Below are 12,213 nucleotides of genomic sequence, written 5' to 3'. Positions count from 1 at the left end.
TATCTGCAATAGCTGGGGCTGGACCAAGCCAAGGTCAGGAGTCTAGAACTCCATCTGGGGTTTTTCATGTAGGTGGCAGGAACCTGAACACTTGGGAATATCATCTCACAGGCACCTTAAAAATGGAGCTGGATGAGGAGCTCCGAAGTTTGTGTTTGAACCAGAAACTCTGGCATTGAATGTGGCCGTCCCAAGTGGTGGGGTTGTATGTTCCTACGTTGATCGACATGTATGATGTTGGCTATTTGGAGCTTGCTTTTAATATTCTGCTTTTGTGTATATTTGGAAAGTTCTATAGTAAAAATAGTTACAATAAGAAGAAACATCTAAGTAATAGGAGAAAAGGAAGATGAAAGTGGTATCAGAAATCTATCAAGACAGTTTACACAATATTAAAAAAAAAAGTATGTCATTTGACATTTGATTTGGTAACAGGAAGGTCATTTGATGGCCATAACAAAATGTGTTTCAATGTAGAAGTGGATCTGGAAGCACAGTTTAAGTGCTGTGAGAAGTGATGGGTAGTGATAGTGAGTTAGAAAAAGGGAAAGAAGGCAGGACAAACTTGTGTGTGTTCAAGTGCTAAGATGGATCCACCAAGAAACAGTGAATACTCTGGAAAGAAACAGAACATGTGTATATGCTTCAGTTTACTTAAAACATTCTCAAATCGTTGGAATAAATTTGTGTGATCTCTAGAAATTTATAATAAGTTCTAGTGTGAAAAATTTAAAATTTGGCGTATTTAGTATATATCCAAAGAAATTCCTCTTTTATGACTTTTGTGTTGATGTTTATGTTTTGATATGTTGTAGATTTTAAACTACAAATTACTGTACTTAAGAACTGTTCTTGTGTTTCTTTAGTATGTTATAAATATCTAAAGCAAAATTTAGAGCCACAGATAATTTTATCTGTTTTGAATTAATAATGTATTTTATTATGCTTAAAGTTGATAACTACTTTCACAGACCTAAGTTAGGTGAGTAAGGCTGAAATCAATTCTTTGGTAGGGAGGAGATGAGGAGAGACAGACATAGGGAGAATGAATGGGATTAGAGGGAGAAAATGATAAGAAGAGGATAGGCTTAAACCAAGTTTTATTCATGATGTACTTAAGCTTATTGTTAGTACTATTTTGGTTATTTTGAGCTATAATGTTTCCTGCCAAAAAGTTTTGATTTATTTATCCAGAGGTTTTCCTATTGATTTTTGTCTTTTGCATAGCTTGAAATAAGTCTTGAGAATGAAACAGATTAATCTCAAAACTGGCCTGTTTTGTTTGAACAGAACTGTTCATTATGAAGGTGGTGCCGTATCTGTTCACGCAAGGTCGCTTTGGAGACTAGAGACTCTCAGGGTTGCGTAAGTACAACTTCTAAATACAACCTGCTGCTTCTGTGTACACATACCTGTGGCAGAGGGATCATGACCTTTGCTTCCGTGTGAGATGACCATGTTAACAACTAGGACAAACAAATGAACATTTGATAGTCATAGTTTTTTTTCCCTTTTCGTCTCCCCTGCTTAGATTTATCTTGGATCACCAGGTGGTAAATCCGAGAAACATGCAGCAGTGTTGTGCAGTTTGCTTATGCCGATAGCCTCTTCTGTTTTTGTACTATCGTTATATTCAGTATCATACAGAACTTGGTGAAGAGTGCTGTGAGAACATGGTGATGTAAGGTTTATAAACAGGACAAATATTTAAAAGCTTGTCACACATTTCACATTTCAGAGTTTAATGTTGTAATGGTGAGTTTAAAATGGAACTTGAATATAAAGGATAGGACAAGAAATCATTAATGGCATTCACTGTCTTCACCTACAAATACTTTGATAATGGAATAAGACATATAAACTTTAATAAGAGATACTGCATGTTCATTATAACAAAAGACCATAGCACTGTATATGCTTGCATTTTTTTTTTTTTTTGGTGAAATACATGAACTGTAGAGATTGCCTTCTAATTTCTTTGGAGAAATGCAGAATTTTTTCTAACATTATTATTTTGAACTATTTTAAACATAATTAAAATTTCTGTCAGGTTATTTTTCTTATTGGTAATTATCTAAAAAGCAGTATTTTCAATGTGTTTTTTTCCCCTATTTTCTTATACTTTGAAGACATTGATTTAGGATTGTAGGCTCCATGGGTTGAAGAGGGAAGCTGTCCTCCTGGAATAGCTGTATTTTTAGACTTTTAGTCAAGATGATTGCCGCTGTAATGAGTAAAATAGTGCCCTTGTTGGTTTTGCTAACATATTCTGTGAAAATAATTTGGAAAGATTTGTACTTCCTTATTATCAAGTTGACAGATATCATTTTAAAAAGATGGATAGACTATAGTTTTCAGTGTATTATAAATATGAGTTGATTAAGCCTTATCTGTAACACTTAGAACCAAAATACCAATGCTTTCAAGATTTTTTAAGTGTTTGAGAAAACATGCCCAGTTTTATATCTAATCCAAAAATATGAAAACTGAAATGCTTCAGTAACAAACTTTTCGATATTGTATCATTTAATGAAATTTACTTTTGTTGCTTTTATAAAACAGATTGTGTTTTAAGATGCATAAATATGCCTGTCTTTCATGACTGTGGGTTTAAGAAAATGAATTCTGGGCATATTTTTAGATGTATTTCAATTGATAGTTTTAATGTAGAGTTACATTTATTAGAAAATACTTTTCCTACTTAATTCCAGTGAGAAGTTATAAGAATACTAAAAATGGGTTATCTTGTAGTTCCTGCAATAGGAGCTTCATTATATTCTATGTCATTTAAATTCTGCTTCTTTGAATAACATATCTACAAAATTGAAGGTTAACACATATACCACAAAGAATGACCCAGTATCCACCATTCCATTTGAAATAATTTCAAGTAAATTTAGACAAACAAGGTGACTCACCATTTGGAAAAATAGGTAAATAGTTCCTTCCTTATATAAAGGAAATTAATATTAATTGCGTGTCATGGTTGTTTACTAATAATATATTTATCATAGGAGAATTTTGAAAACCTTGTTTTTTACAAAACCTAAGTGGCATTGACATGCTGTTGTTAGCAGACATTTGTTTTAATATTAATATGTTATTATCAGGGTTTACCATATTTTTCATTAATTTAGTTGTAGAATTTTCCATTAAATTGTGCTTTCAGAATTAGAGAAGGAAAGACAGAAAGATATTCCATCTGCTCATTCACTATCCATATTGCCTCAGTGGCCAAAGTTAGGTCAATCCAAATCTGGGAGCCCAGGGCTTGTTTTGTGATCTCTGTGTAAACACAGGGATCCAAGGATTTGGTCTTCCTCCAGTGCTTTCCCAGGACATTAACAGGAAGCTGGATCGAAAGTAGAATAAACCCCACATGGGATGCCAGCCTCCATTTAATTGAATATATAATTAAAGACTTGTAACGTGAACTTAATTATGATAAAATTCTAATTCTGGTATCATATTAAAATCTAAGGCAAACAATACTGAAATGATTTATTGTTTCTTAAGACCAGTATTTAAGTTTTCTTGGTTTATAGACTACAAAAAATACAAGTTAATTGATAATAAAGTAAATTTGGCAAATAGTAAGAACATAGTTTGATTTATTACTTTTGGATAAAAATCTTCCACTATGTATTTAGAAGTTATACTGTTTGTTTTATTTTCTGATTGCTGTTAACATGGGAAACTTTACAATATGTGCTCTTTTTAGAATGCAAGCATTTTTCTCTGAAAAAATGCTCCTTTTCCTTGACTATTTTTTTAATATAAAATTTGACATCACTATTGTCCTTTTAAATCAATTTTCATGGCAAATTTCCCACCTATGGGTTCTTATTTCTTTCTGAATGATTTGATTTTAAGCATGCAAACTAACATTGCAGAGTTCCGTTAAAGCAGCAGGCCATGCCTACTGGAATTGCCGTCATTGCACTTTATTTGAGAACACAGTTTCTGTATGCAATACTCCCATTTGACAAAGAACTCTGTGCAACCCAAGAACAGCCTGTTTGATTTTTCTTTTCTGAAAGTCATTCTGAAGAGCAGATTTTTAATGATCATAGCTTCAATTTTTATCCTTTCTTGGCAACCATATTGCATAATATAATGCATTTTTTTCCTGTTGACCGTTAAAATTTTTTTTTGTTTATAGGTTTTTAATAGTATCATTGGTCTACAATTTAAAACACAGGGATAAATTTCTTTTGAGAAGTCGGTATGTTTTAAATATATACTTCAGTTACATACATGCACCTAGTTAGTTGTATTAGTCATTTACCATATTACTATTTAAATCTCTATAAATATACCCAAAGTTTTTAACTAGTAAGTTCTAAATTACTGTTTCAAGTTGAACTTTTTATATCTGTAAATAATGATTACAAATTGACTTGAGACAGAATGTCCTAGTTATCTTTACATAGATTAGTCTGTAGTGTGAATAGTATTGCATTTAAAATGAGAAGACCTTGAGTTTGATTCAGTTCTGTTTATCTTTGATTGAGTCACATGAGGTATTATTGAATTATTCTGAATTATCGTTTTTCAGATTGTTCAGTGAAGTTTATATCACCAATATGATATGGTTTTTGATACCATCAAATAAAACAATGTGTCCAAAACACCATGTTCTTTGCCTGGCTCAGACATTTAATTCTTACTTCTAAGAGTATGCATGTTGTTTTGACTAGGCCACTGCAACAACCAGTTCGTGTGTAGGCTAATATTGGTGATGGACTGAGTGGAAACCTGCACTGGCTGGTACACACAGGAGTCAGGTCTGGGGTCAATTCAGATAAGGTTTCTTTGGGGAGTTTCCCCAACTGGACAGCTGAATTTAAAACTCATGGGGAAAATCACAGAATCTGTGGTCTGATTGTAAAGTGCATGTGTCAAAACTGGGACTCCTCAGTTGCTGAAGACTGTATAACATCCCAGATGCATATGGGAAGACACAACAGATCATTAAGGCTGCAGAGAATATCTAGTATCATGGAGGGCAGAACAAATTGGGCAACTCTCCCAGTTCAGCTTTGATAGCAAGTATGTGAGTGGAGACTGTAAGGTGAACTATGTTAGCTAATGGAGTTTGGAAGGATTTCTACAACCTTGGAGCAACGAACTCAACATCTCAGAAGTAGCAAAATCACTTCATCAGTACTTCAGTACATCAGGAACCCTGTGATGACATCGAGTAGCCATCCCCCATCCCTGAGTACTGATGTGGTTAGGCGCTGGGAGCAGCTCTCTCCCTTTCTTTTCCCTCTTTTCCAGATACAGGAACACAAAAATAAATAAATAAATAAAAGAAAACAATTGTTTCCACTACTTTCCCCCATTTCCTTGACCCTTCCCACCCTAATCAGTGGTCAACGTGAGCATATATCTTTGTTACCAATGTAAACATCATCAAAAATAGATGTAATATGATAAAAAGAGTGTGCTTGTTGTTAAATTAAGTCCAATTATTTTTTCTTTTTAATTTCTTTTTTAGGTGGAGTGGAAGCCACATAAGATGGGGCCAGCCATTCCGACTTCGCCATGTCACAACAGGAAAATATCTGAGTCTCATGGAAGACAAAAATCTTCTCCTCATGGACAAAGAAAAAGCTGATGTAAAATCAACAGCATTTACATTCCGATCTTCCAAGGTAAGTAGTGAAAGATCAGTTTGGGTTCGCTGTAATGGTATCAGTATCACATTTCCTTTGAGACTAGAAATAAACAAATGATTTTTACATGGTACAGGAATTTTTCAGTTCCCAGTTAACTTCCATTCATTCCTTTCTGGTGAGATAAGTTTCCACAACCGGTGTAACCTGCCCTGGCATTGCACTTGTCCTGTAGTTCTTCTACATCCAGCTCCTCTCTGTTTTGTTAGATGTTAGCAGTACTTTTGTTACAGACTTGTGATGCTGAATATAACCTTACAGAGATAAAGCATATTCGGATCTTTCTCACAGACACTTTTTTAAAAAAAAGATTTATTTATTTATTGGAAAGTCGGATATACAGACAGGAGCAGAGACAGAGAGGAAGATCTTCTGTCCAATGATTCACTCCCCAAGTGAGCTAACGACCGGTGCTATGCCGATCCAAGCCAGGATCCAGGAACTTCTTCTGGGTATCCCACATGGGTGCAGGGTCCCAAGGCTTTGGGCCGTCTTCCACTGCTTTCCCAGGCCACAAGCAGGGAGCTGGATGGGAAGTGGAGCTACTGGGATCAGAACTGGCTCCCATATGGGATCCTAGTGCGTTCAAGGCGAGGACTTTAGCCGCTAGGCCACGCCCCCAGGCCCCACAGACACTTTTGTACATACCCTTTCACCCACAGATTTTTCTCAACTCCAATGAATCATTTATTATAGTTACATATTTCTATATTTAAAAGAGTGAAGATTGTGGAACTTGAGTGTGATGATAGACATGGTGTTCAACTGCTGAGTTACATTTTAGGCAAACTTGTAAGCTCCAATTAAAAAAGGCATACCTTTGATGTGTGTTTCCAAGCTTAGTTATCATCATTTGGTATACACACCTTCAGCATACTATGTAGAGCTCATTTTTTAAAAATGTATTTTTCACTAGTGAGAACTCTAGGGATTTAATCTTTCTGTTTTATTTGATTTCAGTCTGGATATATGATAGCAGTGCTAATTAGTGAGAAAAGGATAACATTTCTATGTATAACATATCAAAGCAAGATCAGATTTGGCTTAGGAGATCTGTAATACCATACCTCTGTTTTTTTTTAAACATTTTGGATTAGATTCCAGTTTTATTTTTTCCATAAAAATGTAAACTAGGTAAAATTTCCTCAAGTTTTATTAAAATCTATCATTTCCTTTTAAGAAGATCAATTTTCTATATGATTAGTTGAGTTTTATTGACCTTAAAATGGTATTCTGTAACTCATTGGACTGGCAAATAATCACAAATATTTATTAAACTTTAGATATTTTTCACAAAACTCATATGTTCATAGGTATTAGAGATGGCCAACTATGTGGTATCTGCATAAATGTTCATGGTTCAGACTTTTGCATCAAGTGAAGCAAATAGCATCAATCATTCTAACTATAAACATGAGTTTTTCAAACTGTTCATAATTTATTTCATAGACACTATAGAAATAAGAAAACATGTCATTTAGATGAATAATTATAACAGGGTTTGGTCAGCTATGGCCATTTAAAATTCTTTTAGGCTTCTAATGCCATATGATTTGTTCTGATTTTTGGAAACAGTTTATATTTTTTCAAAGAACACAGAAAAATGTGTAGGAGTAAGAAATCTAGTTGTAAAATATCAATATTTTGTTGAATTTTCTTCAGGATCTTTTTACTATGTAAATAAAAATGTATTTACATTTGTATGTTCAGTGTAGCTTTCTGTCTGGCTATTTCTTTCTTTCTTTCTTTTTTTTTTTTTTTGTTACGTAGCATTATTGGCACTGTTTCCTAGGCTTTGGGATTCCCCCAACCCTTCCCCGTGCTCCCCCACCCCCTGTGGTGGATTCCTCCACCTTGTTGTAGTATTACAGATCAAATTAAGTCCAGATTCTTTCTTTGCAAACATATACCAAGCATAGAGTCCAGCATCTTATTGTCCAGATAAATTCAACAGTTTCTTGGGGAGACCATCTCTGGTCTAAAGGTAGAGCTGGCAGAATATCATCCCAATCAATTGAAAGCCCCAGCACAACATCAACAACAGTTTACAACATTATGGAATTAATTGACATGGTATTGAATAATCAATATGTTAAAACCATGCAAGTTCTTAACCACATCCTGTGACTACTTCATTGACATTTCATTTTTTGTTTATACACAGAACTGGCTGCTATACACCTTAAAGTGGCTATAGGGTACTATTCAGCTGTCTTGTGTCTATTTTCATTTTAGTATTTAGCAGTTTATAGTGTTGAGGCATAATTTTGCTGAACTTGGCAGATTTTAGGATAGTTTAAACTGGCTTATAACTCTAACAAGGCATTAGTCAACAGATGAGGTGCAGAACAGTTTTAGGAGGGGAGTGCAGAGAAATCTTCAATACCTTAGTGAGGCGTACTAATCTTTGTGTCCTATCTAGTAAGGTATATGTGGATCTACACTGACCATTTCCTGTCTGGTTGCTCCATGCCCCCCCACCCCACAAAAAATTAGAACAGATAGAGAAATACAAGGAAAGTATAGAACCAGACAGGAAATGGTCAGCATGGATCCACATGTATCTGGCTAATTCTTTGACAATATATAATAGGTATTTTTCCATTATGTATATGATGGTGTCATGTATCTAAAAGTGTGCAGTGTTATTTATTTGAATTTTACCCATTATGGTGCATTTTGGTTGTTTTTATTTTTAAATGAAGAGTTATAGAGCGAATGATGGGTATGGGGATTTCCTCAGTCTTCTTGTTCACTTTTCAAATTGCCACAGCAACCAGTGCTGGACAAGGGCAAAGCCAGGAGCCAGAAGCTTCTTCTAGTCTGCCATGTGGATGCAGGCACTAAGCACATATTCCACTGCTTTCCCAGGTACAATAACAAGAAGCTGGGTCAGAAGTGGAGCAGCTGGGATGTAAGCATGTCCCCATATGGGATGCTAGCATTATAAGCAGTGGCTTAACCCAACATGCTACAGTGTCAGATCCTGTGTTGTTTTATAGTAATATTAATTATATGTTAATATTTATGTATGTATGTCTGTATACATATAAAAGCAAACTATTATAAATGTTGATGAAATCAAAATAGTGTGTCCTGGATGCCTTTCTGTCTCAGTGATGCTGTGGAATACACAGAATGGGGAAAGAAATGCCTGACTGATTCTATGAGTTAACTGGAAATGCCCAGGAAAGACATCCAGTGTAGGCTTTTAGTCTCTGTGGAGGAACCACACAAAGCTTGTGGTATGCAATGGATATGCTTGTGAAGATTTCTGTCCAGATATTTGCTATATGAGAGAGACTCCCCACACGGTTGCTTTAGTGTACCTCCAAGTGGGGATTGAGCGGGGTCACATTGGTTCTGCATCTGTAGTTGAAAAGCCAGTTGATCTCACTGTGAAGCTATTGCCTAGGGACTTCTACCTTAAGCTGACTAAGCAGAAAGATGAGAATTTGCTAGTTTGTCCATTTATAGCACCTCAGTACTGAAAAAAAAAAAACAATTCAGAAAAGAAGCAACAGCCATCTGCAGATAGAATACCTTTTCTTTTTTTTATTATTATTTTTTTATTGGAAAGGCGGATATACAGAGAGGAGAGACAGAGAGGAAGATCTTCCGTCTGATGATTCACTCCCCAAGTGAGCGCAACAGTCGATGCTATGCCGATCCGAAGCCAGGAGCCTCTTCCGGGTCTCCCACGCGGGTGCAGGTTCCCAAAGCTTTGGGCCGTCCTCTGCTGCTTTCCCGGGCCACAGGCAGGGAGCTGGAAGGGAAGCGGGGCTGCTGGGATAGAACCGGCGCCCATATGGGATCCCGGGCATGCAAGGCGAGGACCTTTAACCACTGTGCCACTGCGCCGGGCCCTAGAATACCTTTTCAAGTAGAAAAGTTGGTGCCTATAATAATGGTGTTCAGTTTTCTGACAGTGAGGTAGAAAAATGAAAAGAAACAGCTTACTACCAAAATGTTTTCCAAAATAAATCCCAAAGAAGTTGAAAAATATGAACATGTATTTCTCAATGGAAAGCATTGCACAGGTTTTACAAATAGTATAATAAAAGAAGCAACTGTGTTAACCTACATCAAACTAAGAAGCTTCTGCACAGTAAAGGAAATGATCAACAAAGTGAAGAAGCAACCAACAGAATGGGAGAAAATCTTTGCATACTACACAACTGATAGAGGACTAATATCCAGGATTTATAAAGAGCTTCAGAAACCAGTGACAGCAAAACAAATGACCCTGTGAAGAAATGCGTAAAGGAAATGAACATCTTTCAAAAGCACAGATTCACATGGCTAACAGACATGAAAGAAAGCTTAGGCTCCCCAGCTGTCAGGGAAATACAAGTGAAAACCACATTGAGGTTCCACCTAACTCCAGTGAGGTTGGCTTACATTCAGAACTCTACTAACAATACCTGCTGGCATGTTTGTGGGGAGAAAAGGTACCCTCCCCACCTTTGGTGGGAGTTTAGGCTAGTACAACCACTGTGGAAGTCAGTATGGAGACTCCTATAAGAACTGAAAATTAACCTGATATATGGCTCAGTTATCTTGCTTTTTGGAATATATCCAAAGGAAATGAATTCTGCATATGAGGAAGGGATCTGTAATCCTGTATTTACAGCAGCACAATCTACAATAGCAAAGACATGGAAACAATTCAGATGCCCATCCAAAGAGCAATGGATAAAGAAACTGTGGTACATCTATTCCATGAAGGACTACTCAACCACGAAAAAGAATCAAGTTTTACTATTTGCAAACAGATGGTCCGAACTAGAGACCATTATGCCCTGTGAAACAAATCAATCCCCAAAGGACAAGTATGATATATTCTGACGAAGACAACCTTCGTGCAAATAGAAGATCAATAATTCTTTCAGTACTGTTTGTGCTACATCTGATGAGTTTTTATATTTTTGCTATTATTTTCATTCATTCAAAAAACTTTTTTTCTTATTTCCTCATTGACTCATAGGTCACACAGTAGTATTGTTTGCTTTGAGAAGGTTTTTGATTTTCTTTTTTATTTCTTTACCAACATATTGTTCATTCAGTGGCATGTTATTTAACTTCATATTTATCATACAAATGTATCATGTAAATTTTCTGTTTTTCTCTGTTGTTGATCTTGCTTTATGGCTTTCATTTAATGGGATATGTACTAATTGTGTAATAGAGGCTATCATATCCAAATGTGAGGATAACAATGCAGTATGCATTTCTACTTCCAAATCAAAGAGGGACTCAAAATAACACTGTTGCAAATATCTTGACAATGGGATTCTGGGCTCTCTGCCATTGCCCATATCTACAACGTCAGAATACACTTAAATCGCAGAATGATGGACTTATGATTCTTTATGAAGGACTATACTATTGTAATGATATAAGGGGTATCGTTGGAATGGTCATTTGGGAAAAGGGGAAGGGAAATATCAAAGCCGATAAAAAATTTTAAAAAAGGGTGAAGGAAATGACCAGACATTTTTTGAAAGGAACGAATTCAAATTGCTAATAGACATATGCAAAAAAATGTTCAGGTTCCCTAGCTGTTAGGGAAATGGCAAAAAAATCACATTGATGTTGTGAGATTGCAAGAGTGATGAAGAGAATGTCAAAATAGCATAAACCAATTTTATTATGAAGTTTTTTTTAAAAGATTTATTTATTTTTATTGGAAAGGCACATCTACAGAGAGGAGGATCTTCTGTCTGATGGTTCACTCTCCAAGGGGCCACAAGCGGCTGGAGCTGATCCAGCAATTCAAAGTTGCTTCTGGGTCTCCCACGCGGGTACAGGGTCCCAAGGCATTAGGCTGTGCTTGACTGCTTTCCCAGGTCACAGGCAGGGTGCTGGATAGGAATCAGGGCTTCAGGGATTAGAATCTGCACCCATATGGGAATCTGGTGCATTCAAGGCAATATCTTTCACCGCTAGGCCAGTGCACCAGGCCCCTGAAGTTTTTAGCATATTATGTTTATTGGAGTTACTTACTTGTTTTGTATAGAAAATGTTGAAGAATTTTAAGTTTCCTAATGAAAATAAGAGTAATAGTATATAATTGATGATTTTGCAGATGGTATCTGAGTACATTTCATTTACTATATCATTTAATACTCGTGCAACCTTATCAAGTTTACAGGAAATTTTTACATCTTTATTATGCAGTAATGGAAACTGAGGAATAGAAAAGTTATTTAACAGATCCAGTCTTTGGACCTAAATAGGAAAAATAGGACCTTCTTTAATAAGCTTCAGTTCTAACAGCAATGAAGACATATTGCTCATCTGAGATCATCTATTGTAGTTGTTCAATAATTAATTACATGATTAATGTTTTAAGAATTAAAGAAGTTAAAGTGGTAGAATCTTCTATTCAGAGTTAATTTGAAAATTAATGTTTGCAGTAAAGTTCTTTCAAAGGGTATTAGTAACAATACAAAATGATGCATTTTATAAAAACAGAAATTAATGATAGGAATTGTTTTTATGCTGATTTGTATAAACATTTTAGTTTAAT

The 12,213-nt window shown here is 35.6% G+C and overlaps 1 protein-coding gene across 1 annotated transcript in view; it reads left to right on the top strand.

The window, feature by feature from the left end:
• LOC121167487 (ryanodine receptor 2-like) overlaps positions 1–12,213 on the top strand; it is a gene marked incomplete at both ends in the record, with an annotated part of 75,319 nt that overhangs the window by 29,438 nt on the left and 33,668 nt on the right. The window contains 2 exons of the mRNA XM_040996926.1: positions 1,291–1,365; positions 5,504–5,660. Coding sequence (XP_040852860.1) covers positions 1,291–1,365; positions 5,504–5,660 — 232 coding nt within the window. The remainder of the gene's footprint in view (positions 1–1,290; positions 1,366–5,503; positions 5,661–12,213) is intronic.

This window comes from Ochotona curzoniae, unplaced genomic scaffold (genome assembly GCF_017591425.1).
Source record: "Ochotona curzoniae isolate NIBS_2020 unplaced genomic scaffold, NIBS_Ocur_1.0 patch376, whole genome shotgun sequence".
NCBI lineage: Eukaryota > Metazoa > Chordata > Mammalia > Lagomorpha > Ochotonidae > Ochotona > Ochotona curzoniae.
This window is presented reverse-complemented; position numbering and strand designations above follow the sequence as displayed.